The sequence below is a fragment of the Streptopelia decaocto genome, assembly GCF_964273445.1.
Source record: "Streptopelia decaocto genome assembly, chromosome: 2".
NCBI classification, from domain to species: domain Eukaryota; kingdom Metazoa; phylum Chordata; class Aves; order Columbiformes; family Columbidae; genus Streptopelia; species Streptopelia decaocto.
In genome coordinates this window covers 155474952-155492769 of record NC_138655.1, presented here as the reverse complement: position 1 = coordinate 155492769, position 17818 = coordinate 155474952, and the positions used below count along the sequence as shown (strand labels likewise).

The 17818-nt window shown below is 38.0% G+C and overlaps 1 protein-coding gene across 2 annotated transcripts in view; it reads left to right on the top strand.

The window, feature by feature from the left end:
* DPP6 (dipeptidyl peptidase like 6) overlaps positions 1–17818 on the top strand; it is a gene marked incomplete at its 5' end in the record, with an annotated part of 400138 nt that overhangs the window by 251894 nt on the left and 130426 nt on the right. For both annotated transcript variants that reach the window (XM_082045833.1, XM_082045834.1), the window contains 2 exons: positions 3489–3583; positions 6052–6126. In XM_082045833.1, the coding sequence (XP_081901959.1) occupies positions 3489–3583; positions 6052–6126 (170 nt within the window). The remainder of the gene's footprint in view (positions 1–3488; positions 3584–6051; positions 6127–17818) is intronic.

Genomic DNA, 17818 nt, shown 5'->3' with positions numbered 1-17818 from the left:
TGTGGTGACAGGTATAAATCAGGCTGCAAATTCTCATCAGCTCACTGGACAGAATTCATTACAGACAGAGGTTGTTGCATTGCTTTTTGTCTTTGATTGAAGTATGTCCCATTTAAATAAATACTCCTGCAGTGGAACAAATCACACATTTCAACACAGAAGTCCAGGAATATATTCATTGATTCTTTTGAGAACTAAGATAATATGCCTTACAGACCAGCTAAACCTCACAGTGTTTTGCTTGGAATATAACGCAGATCAATTTGTTCTTCTTTTAAGCAGAATGATTTTCTGTTCATTAATTCAGATGCTGTGTTGATAGCTTGTGTTGAATATAATAGCAAGATTTACAGCCCTAACAAATCAGCACTATTTCCTTTATTCTTCCTTATTCATACCAGAAGTATATGCAACAGATTAGTACCTGATTTTAAACTTGCTACATTTTAGCAAATAATGGGAAAGTCTTTCATCTCCTACTTCCAACTACGGAGCAACTTTCATGTCATCATTTTGAAGTTTCAAAGTTTATTAGCGTGTTATGGGTTTTTTGGAGCATAGGGAGCAATAAAAGTTTAGTAGCAATGTCATTATAGGAAGTAATGTAACTTCCATCAGTTCATGCAATGCTCAAGAAACAGCTACCAAATATTAACAACCCCACTGCTTCATTAGATTAATAAGCTGTTTTACCTGCATACTGAACTTCAAGCTGAGTTTCATAACTATTTTTTTCTGTAATTAGGAAATATCCTGAGAGGCTCACAATTATCCAAATGCTTGGCTGGCCGTATTTAAAATGTGAGTTTTCTGTCTAGAACTTAGTATGCAATTGGAAAATGTTCTGTGGTTTTGATATAGGTTGATTATTAAAGCAGTAATATTTTCAAAATATCTGATAAATTGGTAATATTCTGTCTCTCAGGTTAGTTATTCCTCTTATTTCTTTAAGAAAATCAAAACTTGGACTGTGTATTTTCCTCATATAACAAATGATGCTTCATCCTTAACAGCCTGAGGATATAAAGGCAAGGTGTTTAGGGAGCATTAGTACCTTTTATTGTATGACTTTCTAAATTATTGGCATAAGGTGTTTCTTTAGGATCTGGACACAGAAGCTGGAAGTTAAAGTTGTAAATAAGTTGGTGCTGGATCAGACCCCAGAGATCGTATCTTCTGATGTCTGGCCCAGGAGAAGAGCAAATGCTTAGGGAAGAATTTTAAAAAGTGGGTACATTTCTCAAGATGATAATTCAGGTTGTAGTCCTAGTCCCTTGCAATCTCAGGTTCAAGTTCTTTCTGAAAAGTGTCTCCCTACAAAACTCATAATAATGGATGGATTTTTTCTTCCCTTTTTTTAATTCTTGTTTGGACCCATATGCAGTCCTGGCACCCACTCTACTCTGGGACTGTGACTTCCACAGCTTGTTTACCTTCTGAGTGAAGAAATAATCCCTTTTATTTGTGTAGAACCTGCCAGTGGCTGGTGCTGTTTAATGCCTCCTAATGTTTATTTTGGAAAAGGCAGGGAACAGGCATTCATTATTTATCTTCTCCATGCTGTTTATGACTTTTTTGACTTCTGTCTAGTTCTGTTCAATCAGTTCTTTCCCAGGCTGAATAATCTTAGTTTGTTCAGTCATAAATCACATGAAGCAGTATTTTAAAGTCCTGAATATAATCAGTCATGCTTATGAAAATGCTGTGGCCTTGGACAGCACTCTAGAACTAATGACAAAATTTTAATACTGTCAAATTCAAAAAAGAACTTTCTTCATTATTCTGGTCTCAAATGCGTGCCTGAATCTAATTCAGATCCTGCCGTTTTTATTTAGGACTGAAGTTATTGATAAAATTTATTCCATAATTAAAAGAAAGAGATGCTTTGAGAACTTTGCCTATGCGCTTGCTGCTGTGATTTGGACACTGGCAATCTTAAGTCTCTAAAATCTTGTTGTCTGGAGAGGATTGCAGTAACAGTTTGGCCTCACAGAATCTGATTCATCCCGGTCTTATAAAGGTTGTTTCTTGCTACACTTACATGTAAAACTGTGATATGTGGGAGATGACTGTTCTTATTGGTAGTAGTAAGGAGAGTGTAGATCTTTTTTTTTGTCTGCACTTTCAGAACATTTCACAAAGATGGTTAATGACTGTGAGTAGGATTGTCATCAGCAGCTTAGAAACAAAAGAAGACTGAAACACAGACAAGGGAGGAGTATGCTACATCTGCACACCAAAGGTTTGAAAGAACTGGGTCTCTGGACCCAGTGTTGTCTTCACCAGGTTACCCCAAGCTGGGTTGTGTGCATCTGTTTGCAGTTGCAATGCATTGGGTCTGTGCTTTAATTAATCTGGTAAGATTTAAACTCGCATTTGACTGATCCCGAGACAATGCATGGATAATGTTTAACTATTCACATGTCCCTAACCCCTGTGGGATGCACCAGGGTAGCCACCTTGGGATAGCCACAGAGAAAGAAAGCAATGAAGAATTGTTTCCATGGCTGAAAATGGAAGCAGAAGTTTCATAGGATACATTGATTCTCAATCTTAGTTCAACCAGGTTGCAAAAAAGCAGTAACCCTACTCCTGCATCAAGACAAGCTGCTGAATCCTTTAATGACAGTGTGCCTGGAACTTATGTTTTATGTTTTATCTGTGGGGCAGTGCATGGAAGCACTGCTCAGACTTGAACTTCAGATTATGACATTGGACGAGTTGACAAGCCTTTCTTCTTGTAACGTTTTTTTCATCCTGAACCTTTGACCTGCCACCCAACCCTCATTTGGAGTTTCTTTCATAGGTCTACCGCAGCATTTTTGTCAAGTAAGTTTTGAACTTTGAGAGCTGGAGACTATCTCCTGTCTGTGCGGTAGCTACTGCAAGGGGATTCTTGTCCTTGTCTAGATGTCCTGAGTACTGGAGTAGTCCCAAAGTGCAATGGGGACAAATTGGTTTATCTTGTTCCATGTAGAAATGGCAATTTCTTTGTATGCATCTCCTTCTGGTGAAAGTTTGGAGGACAAATGGTGGAGCTGGAAGATCTGTGCAGTATTAGTTTTCAGAATCTACTTTGTTGGTGATTTGCATTTAACTTTCAGAGGCTTTCTAAGCATCTGGCTTGTTAAACTCATACAGAGACTAAGGATCTTGGCAACCTTTAAGCATAAGGAATGTTTTTCAACCGTGTTTTCTATCTACATTAACAATATCACAAGCCTTGTATTGATGTTTGAAACAAGACCATATTGCGTTCAGTTTTAGGAAACTGTGGCAGAATAAAAATGTGACAAACACTGACCATATTATTTAATGACTCACCTGGAAGCCACTTTAACATTACAGCAATGGCTACATTAATTAAAAAAAAAAAACAAAAGTTCTCTTTAGAGGGACATTTCCAGCAATCCTTTCAATTCAAGCCATTAGCTTCTATACAGAGAATTTCAGATTTTGTTAATGTTCTTCTCTTTTCCTCCTTGCAGATAATGAATTCATTTATAGAAACCAGAATGGCACAGTGATTCTGAGGAATGTTGAAACTAACAGTTCAACAATATTAATAGAAAACAAAAAAATTGTAAGTATTTTCTATAATGAGTAGCAGAATTTCATACTTCTCTTGAAGTCAGATCAGTAAAGCAGAAAATAACTTGGGTTTCAACTTCTTGTATTGTCAAGGAGAAGCAATACACTGGTAATACTATGGCCTCCACAATGACTGATAATGTGAAATTGAACTCCAGCTTTTATTACTCTGCAAGCTCAGTTTCTTTCATACTACAAGAGAGTATCATACAGATATTTGAAGCTAGTCTTGCATAGCATATATAATTGAAAGATGCATAATTCTCATCTTTGCATGCTTAATAGAAAAGACAATTGATACAATTTACTGTCTGTTGGTAGCATTCCTCCATGCAAATACTTATTTTTTAATTTGTGCATTTGCTGCTTTTTCTTGCCTAACAGTTGAAATGTAATTTCAGTGTTGTTAATGAATACTGTTGAAGAATGAAAATGGGTCGCATGTGAGTGAAACACTAAGAAATTATTGGGAAGAGAAGCTAATGAGGAAAGTGGGTTTTAGCATTGTTTTTTGTAGTAGATGAAGGCAGAATTGTGTCAGAAGTTAGTACATTAAATGTCAGAGTGTTTTCAATATTTTCTGCAAGAAGTTAATTTCCAGAGTAAGATACATTTATGAATCATGTTGTCCTGGTAAAATGGACACTTATGCTGTACTTATCTAAGGTTTTGGTTAACTTGAAGTAGTTTTGTTGTACTATGGCATTGCAAAACTACAAAAGCAGGGGAAGGCTAACAGAGACTTGTCTTAATGTCCCAAGGTCTGCAGAAAACAGCTTTAGAAAATCAAAATATAAAAGTAAATCTACAAGAAAACTATAAAAACAGTATAAGTGTACAACCCATACAAAGCTAGACTATGATATTAATTCTTTTTTAATGAGACAAAGAATTAATCACTGAATTATTATTGCAGGACCCATCCTTAAGCTTCACGTGTTGCCATTTGCCCTTCAACCTTTGCTACATCACATAAGCAATCCTCTTTTACCAGAGCGTAACCCCTTTCTTTACAGTTCCGCTAGGCGTAAAAGAATGGGCTGGCTTGCTTTAATGTCAGGGGCTGTTGAAATCAAACTGCTTCTGTCTGTTTATTCTCCTGGTTCCCATGTTAGTTCACGAAGTTCTGATACAAGAGCCACCATTACACCTCATCTGGGCACATTGGCTTTGTCCTCTCCCTTCCCAGCTCTGGGTCCGAATAACTTTGGCTACCTTGTCATTTTTTCCCTTCTTTGTGTTATTAATATAATTTCAAATAAAAATTTATCCTCATGCTGACACTGCTGGATCTCACACTGCTGCTCCATGCTGGCCCACCAACCCATTAAGTTGTCCAGAGGTGGTGGATGCCCCACCCCTGGAGACATCACAGACCAGGCTGGACAGGGATCTGAGCAACCTGATCTGGGTGAAGATGTCCCTGCTCATGGCAGGGGTTGGACTAAAGTCCCTTCCAAGACAAATCATAGAATATTTTGGGTTGGAGGGGACCTTCAAAGGTCATCAAAAACCCTTCTATGATTCTATGATGAGTCTCCTCTGCCTTTGGCTGTCTCCTGGATTCCAAACTGACCGCCTCTAGCCTCCCTGCCCTTAGGGAGGACTCTTGCAATGGGATGCTGTACATTTCCCTGAAGCCCAAATTCCCCCTTCCAGTTTGGTCCTTGGGAATCTCTCAAGGGCTTGCATCTTATTTTTTGAGAGGATGAGATTTGAAAGACAGTGGATTATCAGTTTGTTAGTGGCACCTCTCTTGGATCATGGTGCCCCAGAAATGTATTGTATTGGAATGTCCTGGAAAGGAGTGGGCAGATCTGCACTGTACAGATGATAAGTGGAGCAGGGAAAGGGTAACTCCTGACAAGTCTGAGATATTTTGGCATCTCTTGTTTGTAGTAAGACTTAAAGTGCAGCTCTTTGGAGAACTCAGGTCAGGGTGCACCTGGAAAACTGCATCACCATAGCATCCCAAAGACTTCTTTAAGTGGGGAGAATGGGATAGTTTTCCTCAGAGTTCTCTTAATTGGAACAGGTAGTGGTGTCTTTTTATAATCATTTGCTCCAGCAGGTATTTACTGTTTGTTGTTTCCAGCATTTTGGCCACTGACTGCAGGGAATGAGAGAGAATTAATGAATTGTCATTAATTAGGGTTTTCTACTACCTGCCACCCATAGGTACCTCACCAGCCATTGTGCAGTAGGTTTGAAAGGAAAATCCTGATTTTTGCTATAGCTATCTGGTCTGACTAACAATGCAGTTATGCTTTCACTTATGGGAGCATATATGTGCCCACATAACATTTCTGGTTTTTGAAAAGAGATGTATTATTTATCTGGCAGTATTGGCAGTCTGGCAGTATTCTTTATAATTAGAAACATGATCATAACAATTAGTTCTAGATGTTATTAACTTGAAAACTGAAAAATATTTATTTTGATGTCCTATTTATTTTCTAGGTCTCCCTAAAGGCTATTCGATACGAAGTGTCACCTGACCGGGAATATGCACTTTTTGCTTTTAATGTTGAACCAGTAAGTACACAGATTCAATTTCAAAATACACAGCCAGTAGTGGGCATTTTTTTTTTCCATTTCTATGCCAGTAAGATGATATTTTAAAGTAATTGCTTTCTCTGAAATGAAGAAAGAAAACCCCTCACTTAGGTGTTCTGAGACCATGTCATACTGCCATCTAGTAGAGGAGAAAAGTATAAATTATGCTGTAGAGGAAACACTGTCATTGCCAAGATGTTATAGTCTTTGGGAGGGGGGTTGTAAGGATATGTCTTTGCTACAAGGATTTCTATTCCTCTTTTGTGTAATTTTTTTCCATGGTGCCTTTTTCAGTCACACTATAAATTTATTTGCAAGAACAAAAACAACTGTCAGTATCTCCCACAACTGAAATAATACATTAATTATGGTGTCACTGTTCCCAGTGCTGCAGTTAGGGTTGAGCTATCACTTTCATTATAAATCCTTTTCTTCAGAGGGTTAGGTATAAATCATTTGTAAGAAATCACAATTGGGTTACTACTAGGTTTTAGATTAGGATGAATTTTCTAACAAACTTTAAAAAAGAAAAGTGTGATGAGTAATTTTTAAATGATGACTAAAGAATCAGACACACGGCAAGTGGTTCTTGGGCATGAATAATACTTATTTTCCTTTTAAATCCTGCTGGTATAAGACCTGAAATGTTTGAATGATAGCTGTGCTGTACTACTTAGATAAACTATAAACCACATACATCTTGTTTTCGTAATCTAGAATTGCACCAATTCCTCAAAATGAAAATAATTCATTTACCAGAAACTGTAATTCTTCTTCCATAAAATAAATCCAGTTGCAGCTGCTAACCGAAGGAAATTTGTTGGTCCTTTAGGTAGTTGAGGTTGTGGTTCCGTTGCTCATCTTATTTCTCTGCTGTCATCTTTGGAATTATTCCTGACTCACAGTGGTATAAAAGTCAGGAGAACCATGCCTGGCGTTAAAAAAGTTCAAATAAAACTGTATGAGAAACTTAAGGGGTAATTCATAAAGACTTTATGCTGGGAAACCATTGTTGGTGCAGATTCACTTACGTGAAGCTTAGCAGAGTTCTAGACAGAGATGGATGTGGAAGTGTTAAATTAAATCTAAATATGGGGAAGGCGGCCTAATGGCAATGGAGCGAGCAAAGCCTTTGCCTGAAAGCCCCCCTGCCTTGTGTGCCAGAGGTGTTCTGCAAAATTCAGTTCTTTTAGCGGAGATTGGCCTTTGGCTGTGGCAGCCCCATGCTGGCACTGCTCAGATGCATTGTGCCAGCTGGAAGAGCCCTGAGAGGGCATCCTCAGTTCCTCTGAGAACAAGAGAAGATTTCCTATAATGAGAAAAATTATAATGAGAGAAAAAAATCCATTCCTAAAAAGCAGTAGTAAGAAATTCCTTTTTTATTCTCAACCTTTAGCCATCAAAAGGGCTGCACCCTCAGAGTATCTGCAAGAAGAAAAGTTACAGAGGCTTTTGTGGCCCAAACTTTCTGTTCTACCTGCAAAGGAAGAGGAGGATGGGGACAGCAAGGGATGGGTTGGACATGTTTCCTCCACAGCCTTCCCTCTACATTTCAGTGCTTGCAGATCTGTGGTTTTGGGGTGCAGGCAAAACACTGGGGTTTGAGTGCTTTAGAGCAGCACACAGCCAGGTGCTCCCTGCCCCACACCACAGCTTCTTCCAGAAAGGAAAACCTGAGGTGGCAAGCTGGAAACATGAACTCTGGAAGATTTCAGGATGTGAATAGATGTGTATTCAGTATTAGAGAGCATTGCAATTTTTTCAAATATTCATAAATGAGATTATGATAGCGAGAGTTCCTGAAATAGTTTTCTGAAACAAAACAAAACACATCATTTTCTCTTTAAGATCCATTATGATAAAATATTCAATTATTATTTTTTTTTTTTTTTAGAAGTAGCATACTAATAAAGGGATCATAAGGTTTGCTTTGAATATTGCATCTTACGCTATGAGGGGTAGCTCTTTGTTTATTAAAGTTGCAATAACTGTTAAATTACTTATTTAGCTTTCTTCTCATTTGGTATGCAGGCTGGGGCTACAAATAATTGCACATTAGTTAGCTTTTCACATTTTCTGCATTTCCAACTGTATTCTTGGACAAAATTCAAATTACACTGTTTTCTGCAACATAAGAAATTGATTAGCAAAGCCTTGGGCAGTTGTCCTTGTTGCAAAGTCAAAAGGAAATTTCAGGAAATGTGTTGGCAAAGTTTAATTCTACAAATACTTTCCTAAAAGAAACTTATTGAAACTATTGTATACCTGTTTTATAGGTATCAGAAACTATGGCGCTTTTTTGCCATTTAAAAGTGTGATGTGCAGCCTTCTGTTTGAGAGTATAGATGTTTTCATAAATTTTTACACAGTACAGTTGTGCTGCATTTACATATGTGTATTCTATCTTAATATACATCACATGAATTAATCCTGTATCTGAATTCTAATATGAATGGATGATGTTTAATACCAGCTAAGAATAAACATCAAAATACAAGAGCATAGTGTATCACTCCAATGAAGTGAAATATTTTAAAGAAGACTTCTACAAAGTAATTTCCTGCCAGTAATAGCTTCCTTCTAAGGTTTTTCTGTTTATTTGCACAGAAGCATCTCTGCTCAGTGTTGGGTCTGGGTAACAGCACTGACACCCACACTGGAATAACGCAGCCGTGAACTGACAGACACCTATTTTGCAAAGATATTGTGGCAACTAATGTGTATTTTCCTGTTGTATCACTTCATCATCTTAGAGGATGATGAATTAAAGCATGTTCCTTAAAATATATTTCTCCAAGGGAGCTTGGCAGGTGGTTGTGAGACTGGCGTGGGTACATTGTGACTAGTCGGGCTGTCAGGTTTCATTCTAAATGCTTTTTTGCAGTGCTTATATTTACAGAAGTTTAATCTTTCAGGCAGCAATACTCTGGGTAAGCCTTGTGCTAATAGGGAGCTTTTCTAACCTTGAACACAGAACATTTGTTCTTTTTCTGGAAAGGTCACAGGGAAAGCACCAGGCTTCTTTGTCTTTAAAATACTCTTGCAATTTTTCTGTTGTTTGGTTGGTTTTTGTTTCTTTACACTAGAGGAAGGTCAAACCTGAGGCTGAAACCACAGGGTGAAGTTTTGGGAAAGCATTGGGGAATAAATACACCCATAGAGAAACTTTGATTTCAAATCATCCTTCCCCAAAACAAGCATGTGGGGCTCTGGCTATAGAGTTCAGTAACCCAAAAACACATCAGCAAATTGGGGTGTAACTGCAGCACCACAGTAGAAAGAGTGCAGAAGGTCTGCTGGAGTCAGGTCAAAGCCACCCTTGCTCAGCGTGTAGCTCCACCATCATTTCCAGTTGAGCTCCATGCTCCCTGCATGCCTCCCAGGGAGACACAGAGGTCTCTGGTGTTCGGGATGGAGTTTCCATAATCTCCTAAAGGAATTTCCTAAATAGCCAAGAGACAAACTACCTCTTAAATTTGGTAGCGTTTCTGTGACTGGGAGAGTGATGGAGTAAGAATAAGGACTAGTAACCAAACCCCGTGGGCTTGTGTGGTCATTTCTGTGGTGGTCAGAGTTAACTAGGAGAGCTCGTGTCATGGTGATAAAAGAAATAAAGAAAAGTAAATGAGAAGTCATGTTCTTGAGTGGCATGGTGAGACATTAAGCAGAGAATATTTAATTCCCTTTATTATGAATAGCTGTCATTGTATTGCAAGTGTGAAAATAAAGTGGCCAAGATTCTTCTTAAAGCTATTTGTTCTTCATTTCCAATTTGCCAGTCCATTACTGTGTTTGAGCTAGCTAAGAGTAATTACATACTGGAAATCCTCACTGATTAATATGGACCGAATGGCTTAGTCTTCTGAACAACAGTTAGGGCTTAAAGACTTTTATGACCAATACAAGAGCCACTATCACCTATCTTGCTGTTAAAGGAATGTGTTTTTATAATACTGAAAGCTGCAAAGAATTAATCATCACTGTAATTAGAGCAGGCCCAACTATTTTTTTAGAGTAGTTTATGTGGTGAGTTTAGTATTTCTTTTCACCTTGGCAGTTGCCATAGATCTTGTGGCAGTGGTTGGACCACAGAAACCTCAGAAAGACCCAGTCCAAACCTTGGACTTTGTGTTTGGATCATGAGTGAAATGAAAAAGCATTATTTATAGAAAGCAGCATATCATTATTGTGGTTGTTACTATTTTTTACTGTTTGTCCAAGTCTGGTTGTTACATGGAATAAACAGGTTTTGTGCTCATGGGTCCAATTACAACCTCATACTGTTTAATTAGTTGTGTAAAAATTAAAATTATATAAAGCTTGTTGTTTCCAAAAACACTAATGGGTATAAATATTAATGAATCCTCACAACATCCTTTTTAGTTAGGTGAGCACTATTATTATGATAAATATGCCTCTGAAAATTAGACAGTCATAACTATCATCAGTAATACTGCTAATATTGTAGCTATGATATTTATTACTTAATTGAAATGGTTTTACCAGCGCTACAAATGGGTTTGCATAAACCTCTTTTCTTTCTGTGGCAATAAATATATTTGAAATTTGCTTTTTTTCATTCCTGCCCAATATTGTTTCCAGCAACAATGAAAATGCATAGTGTTTACACTATGTCAAGTGCTCACGGTTAGAACATTTGTGCCATAAATTTTATAATAATAATAATAATGCCACCTGATTTAGCAATTTGTTTAATTTTTGGTATTTGTTGTAAACCAGTAGAATTTTGAGTGGAGCATTTTGATGTGGAAAGCGTATGTTTATTTATATGAAAAGCTTATAATTTTCATATCTTTTTTTTCATATTAATGCAGTTTGGAATCTTTGTTGTTCATAAACCAGAAAGGCATCTTCTTTATTGTAAAGCTGCACGATATAAGGACAGTGTTGACTACTGTCAAAAGCTAGTGGCTAAAACTATTTACCCTACATTTTCAAGACTAAAGCACTGTAAATTAGTTTACTTATGTGAATTAGTTACTTGTTATTGGGATAATTAAATGTAGTTTCACTTCCTACATAAAAAGTAGAAAGAAAATCAGTAAATAGTGAAAAGATTGTATTTTTTACAAAGCTTTTCTGTTATTACATATGAGCATGTGAGTATTTTCAAGCACGCTGTCTTCTCTCTTCTTGATTCACCAGAGGACTGTTGTCATTCAGTGCTTCTGTAATTAGCAGAAGTCAAGTTATTAATGAATTAAGTGGAACCACATAGGCTAGCCATGCTTCAAATCTGATGATTTGCTACATTTTGGGTCTTTTCAAGAAAGCAGCATCTTCAATCACCTCCAATAGAATAAGTATTACTAATACCATTCAGTTAATATTTAATATTTCAGTGAAATATTCACAGCTTCTGAAAATTGCATCATTTTTGTGTGCTCATGTGGGGTTTTACCGAGGTGATTTGTGGCTGCCAGGGCTGAAAGTGGGGAGCTGCCTCTTTTCTCCTTCTTGCATATTCTTACATCCTGTTTTGAGTCATATTATTTCAATAGTGAAGATCAGTAGAGTAAATATCCTTGTTTAATAATGTGCTTTTATCCTATTTGTAGTGACAAGGAGAGCAGAAGTGCTCCAGCTACATTTACATAACAAAAGCTAAGGCTTGTGTGTCCAGAAGTATTGCATTAACAGGAAAGTATTGAGAACATAGGAAAGGTTAATTTTCTGGGTGACAGTTTGCTTTGGATTTAAAGCTGAAGCAGCAGCTATTATTGGAGAAAATTTAGAGACAATAATTTATTTTAAAAAGAGAGTGTTGGGGTTGTTGGTTGGTTGGTTGGTTGTTTTTTTTTTCTAAATTACGAATCTGGTCTACTATAATGCCCTTTGTGAAAGAATGCCCATCTTTTCTAATCTCAAACCCACCATGAATAAATTCCTTAATCTGTTGTTTTCAATGTGGGCTGAACAGTATCACAGTATCACAGTATGTTTGGAATTGGAAGGGACCTCAAAAGCTCATCCAGTCCAATCCCCCTGCTGGAGCAGGAACGCCCAGGTGAGGTCACACAGGAACATGTCCAGGCGGGTTTTGAATGTCTGCAGAGAAGGAGACTCCACAACCCCCCTGGGCAGCCTGTTCCAGTGCTCTGTCACCCTCAATGAGAAGAAGTTTCTTCTCATATTTAAGTGGAACCACTTGTGTTCCAGCTTGATCCCATTACACCTTGTCCTATCATTGTTTGCCACCGAGAAGAGCCTGGTTCCATCCTCGTGGCACTCACCCTTTATATATTTATAAGCATTAATAAGGTCACCCCTCAGTCTCCTCTTCTCCAAACTAAAGAGCCCCCGCTCCCTCAGCCTTTCTTCATAAGGGAGATGCTCCACTCCCTTCAGCATCTTTGTTGCCCTACTCTGGACCCTCTCCAGGAGTTCCCTGTCCTTCTTGAACTGAGGGGCCCAGAACTGGACAAAATATTCCAGATGTGGTCTCACCAGGGCAGAGTAGAGGGGAAGGAGGACCTCTCTCGATCTACTAACCACCCCCCTTGTAATACACCCCAGGATGCAGCAACAAGATCAATGAGAGGATTTTCAAAGGCATCAGAAAAGGTTGATTCAAAAATGTTTCCACACTTAACTTGCTTTTCTGTCAGATCTGGAGGTGTGGAACTCAACCAGGACACCAGCACTTCGCGGTCACCTTCCATCAAATACACCAAAGCTGACAATAAAGAAAGTCTGAGCAATTGGGAGATTTTCCTACTGATGAATCTCAGTTCAGGCAGGGATAGCAATATCTCTGTCAGACATATTGATGTGCCCTGGTTTTCTGTCACATGTTGGTATCAGTAATTGATTCAACGTAATTAATATTTCATATCTGTGGTGGCACAGAGCGAGGGAAGTTTGCCACACAACTCTAGAGGGATTCATGGGTTTTCAAAACTATTACAACCTTGTGCAAACACCGTCCTCTCAGATGTCCTCAGTTGTGCCTTTGACAGCAGAGCCCTTTTGATCAGAGTTTTTTTTCTGCTGCACATGCTTACAAAATTAAAAAATATTGCTGTGGGAGGGTGGATACTCATTTTAATTGAGTAAACATGTTATCAGGTGCTGGGAATATTTGTTCTTTCTGCTCAGCTGTCATTGCTCTGTCCAATTTCTGTCACATTGTGTGTTTAGAATATAAATTTTTGGGCTCAGGCACAGGATAGTGGAGCAATAATTGGTGACAAGTTTAATTCTACAGCTCCCTTTTGAAGGCGAAACTACAGAAACTAATTTCATGTTGGTAACTTTCAGGACCAATTTTTGACTAACACAGGGGAAGAAAAGAGGTCAAAACTTTTGTTTATTTTGGAGGAGCCTCATGGTTCATTTCAAATTTCTACAAAGCTCCAGCAGAAAATGTGTTCCTTTATGTAGCCTGAATGGTTCTTTCCTCTTAGCTGAAATCCTTATGCTTTGGCACAGCTCATTTTAATTACAGAAAAATTTCCAGCCTCAACAAGGAGGTAGAGTGGGGTTAGGCATTCAAATGCATGAACTGCTAGGACATTTTGGTAGTTAATTCCCTTGGGCCATGGGGCAAGGTGTTGCTAGTTAAAATTAAGGGTTTGTCATTGTAACTCTGGGTAGAAGCAGCAACAAAAAATGTGGGCTGAAATGACATAAGAAAAACATGTAGATTTTGTATATATTCCATTCTTATAAAGGGGAAATGATAGGTAATTAATCTCATCAAAGAGGAATGGGTGGGTAGAGCTTTCCTGCGTTTCTTGTCCGTGGAAAAAGGTGTTTGCACCCCTTAAATGCAAGGAAGGGGTGCACACCCCAGCATCATGTCCCCAGCAGGTAGTCTAGAAGTGGGGTCACCTCAATGTTGAAGGGACTGATGGGAACCTTGCATTTATCATGGGTAGCCACTCTGGTTACATGTGGCCTGCATCTCTTTCCTGGAGAAAACAACAAAAAAACCCACGCATCGGGATCCTAGCTTTTTAGATTTGTTGGTCCCTGCCATTGGGTGCTGTTTTCAGCAGGAAAACCGTGCTTCTGAAATGATGATCTAGATGCGTTCATAAAACATGATTAGCTGCATTTGCCTGGGCTGGGAAGCAAAGCTCTGCCCAGCCGGGCTTCCTGCAGTGCTCAGTCCCCCAATTCTAGTTTTTATACTGCATGTTTCCTCTATAGCAATTGTTTTAGTAAAAATGCACCAAATCTCAATTTCTTACTGAGTATCCATTCCAGTGACTGTTGTTTAGTATGGTTAGTGCAATAAAATACTAACTGCATGAGATAGCATTAAAAACTGAGTGTACTGACTTCAGCTGCTGTGCCACCTTTAACTATTTTCTATTAAAAACAAAGGATTAAACTCTTGCTGTTCTTCTAATAATGTAGATCAATGGATTTAGGACTAAACTTTAAGCCTCCTGATTTGAGCTGGGAGACTTCAACACAAATTGCACAGACATGACTGAGTGCAAAATAATATTTCAAACTAAGCTGGGCAGCCTTGCTCATGTAGCAGAGGCCAACAAACTGTATCCTACATTTATTCACAGGCACAGATATACATCAGTAAACTGAAAAGCAAATCCACAGTTCCAGGGAAGACTAGAGTAATATGAAAAGTCAGAAATAATTAGCCTGTCATGCCAGAGTACATAGGTATATTATGTATCAGTATCAGCTATCAGCAGTCTTCCTCTGTAAATATTTTCTTTAGCAAATGAGATTTTCATCAAACAGAGAAGGGAAAATAAAAAGGCTCAAGGCAAAACACTATGATACAAAAATAACCAATTTTTCTTTGCTTGGATAAGATTAGATTTTTCATTCTACTTCCTTTTCTGAGTGTATAGATGAGCTAACTTGAACTGACAGTCTGGTAGAGATGAATGTTCTAACAAAATTCACAAAACAGCTTAAAATAACCTGCAATTCATTTTTGAATCAACCATAGGTAAGGTAATTGTACAAGGTCTCCTAGATAGTCAAATCAGATAGACGGTCAGGAGCAGAATCATCGCAGTTTTCTTTTTTGCACTTGTATAGGAATCTATCTCAGTGAAACACAGGGGAACTTTCCTTGCTCTAAGAGGAATGAAATAAATGTAGCTATATAAAAATTATTGTAAAAACAAAATTAGAACTTAACAAAGAACTAGGTTTCTTGCAACATACAGAGGTTTCCAAATTACATTAGAGGCGAGTTCCTCTTTTTAGCATAATTTTGCTTCCTAAATTTTTTGGGACAATAAAAATCTCATTTTGTGCTGTATTATGCTAAGTATAGATAGTAATTTTAAATAGGATGCAAAATGGGAAAATAACAGTGATTCCAAAGGTATTAGAAGGCACAATCAGAAAGAATTTAATGCTGATGTCTGTGCAAAAACATAAGCAGCCTACAGGAGTTTATAATCTAATTCTTCTGATTTCCAGTCCCTTTTATTTATTTATTTTTATTCACTGAAACAGGAAAAAAAATATATTTAGTGCCCTCTTCTGGAAAACCAGATCTTACCATGCAGAGCCCCCCAGTGAAATTCGTGTACTCGGAAATGCAAATCTTCTGATGCACTTGTTCTCCTCTTTAGCTGTGTTACATGCCTGAATCCAAGGACCGTGTGGCTCTGTGTTTACCCCAAATAAACACCTTTTATCTCATTGACTGCCTGCAGAACTCTGTTTTTGTCAGGCTATGTTAAAACCAATAATTATCGTTCCTCCTTGGGCAGCTAATGACCCAGATTTGAAAATGGAATCTTCTATTCTCTACTCAATAAAGGCTCTTTCTTGTAAAGGGTAATGAATCAGGTCTTTGAAAGCAAGTCTCCTTGGGTTTTTATGTGCAAGAGTGGAAGAGCACCTGTACAGCGATGCTGTTGATGGTAGTGCTCTGAAGGGCTGTGCAGCAGGCAAGGAACAGGGGATGCTCTGTTGTTCTTCTTGTCCTGTTTGCCCTTTGTCACCACAGTCCATTTATGCCTTGGAAGATGTCCACACCATCACAAGGGGGACACACAAAATGTCCCGCTGTTGTATATGTAATTTCAGTTTATTTTTCCTATGTCAGAATGTAGAAATGTCACCTCCAGTAAATTAGATTCATGTGTACACCAAGAAACAGCTCCAAGTCTTCTGATCTCATATGGTACTGGAAAATGAATCATTCGCTGAACAGAAAGAGCGTTTTTGGACCAAGGTCCCTGGCACATATCTGAATACTTTCATTCTTCTTTCACATCCACTTCGATGCTCTTAAACTTATGCTCTCTAATGCTTTTTGAAGGTCTCATCTTTCTTGTCTTGGATTACTTTCTTTGACTCTTGTAAGAGTGCCCTGAGCCTATGACCACCATAAAAGATTTCAGTGAAAGTGCTAACTTCTTTGTACTATTCACCCACATAACCACTACAGTAGAAAAAGCAATTTTGATATGCTAAGAGTAAATTGTAATAGAAAGAACACATGCTGTGGTTCTGCAGTTGCTAATTTCTGCCGGTAAAGTGAATTATTTAAAAGTGAATAAATTAATTAGATATACTAAGCATTCAGCCCATTTTCATGGTTTAGTTCTCACATAATTGCTACAAACCTGCACCATTTGGATTGTAAACTTTACGAAAAAAAGATTTTTAGAATATTTCTACCTCCAGTCTGCTCAGCTCAAAAAATGTTTCATTTAAAGAAGGCATTATCTAATGTTTTGTTAAAAGTATTGATTATTAAGCATTGATTTCTCATGCTGACCTTCAGCCCTCAGACTTGTAACTCCAAAGTCAATGAAGGTAGATGTGAACGTTGTAAATCTGCATCTGCTGCCCTGGGCTGCCTTTATAATTAACATACTCCAGGGTGTAAATCTGAGGCTAAAACAGACACCAAAGACCGGTCAGAGGAATCACACCCCAAGCAGGCTTTTGGCACTATTGTCTGAGAAGAGGGTGTTGCTACATGAGGTTGTAGGTGCAAAAAGGGTAAATGCTTGTAAAGAATGACTGGAGACATCAATGGCAGGGTAGACAGCTGAAAAGCGTGTGGCTCCAAGCTGCAAACTGCAAGAGTCTGGGAAGGTATTTTGGGGAAGGATTAGTATAAATCAGCTAATTCTAGTTTTCTTTCTGAATCAGCTTTGGGTTACTGTACAAGGCAGGATAGTGAACTGGATGGACTTTGGGTCTGACCCACTACAGATATTATTATGACCACAGAGATTACAGTAGAATCAATGTTGTATGTTTTGTGTGTGTTTGTGTGGATTTGAAGGCTTTCTATGTTTCCTGGATTTGGGATAATTGTTGTTTCACTCTACAACTTTCATTTGGCCTTAGGCTACTTTTATACTCCTATCCTTATTAAAAAATAATGCGAAAGTTTTGTTTATCTTTTAGTTCTTTTCCGTAGGTATATTGTGTGGTATGATAAAATGGCAACATCAACTTTTTACTAGGTAATTTAGTTCTCATTTCCAAGTTTCTGAACAGGGCTTTCCTTAGAGAATCTCCATCCAGTGTTACGCTATGCCCACTGCAGAGTGGGAGGGGAACCTGGGAGTTTATACCATGTGATGTGAATACCAATAAATGTTTAAAAACAAGATTAAGAACAAAACAAGCTCTTTATTCATAACCCTCACTCATAATTCTTAATAACTTGATTGCAGATGCTTCCCATTAA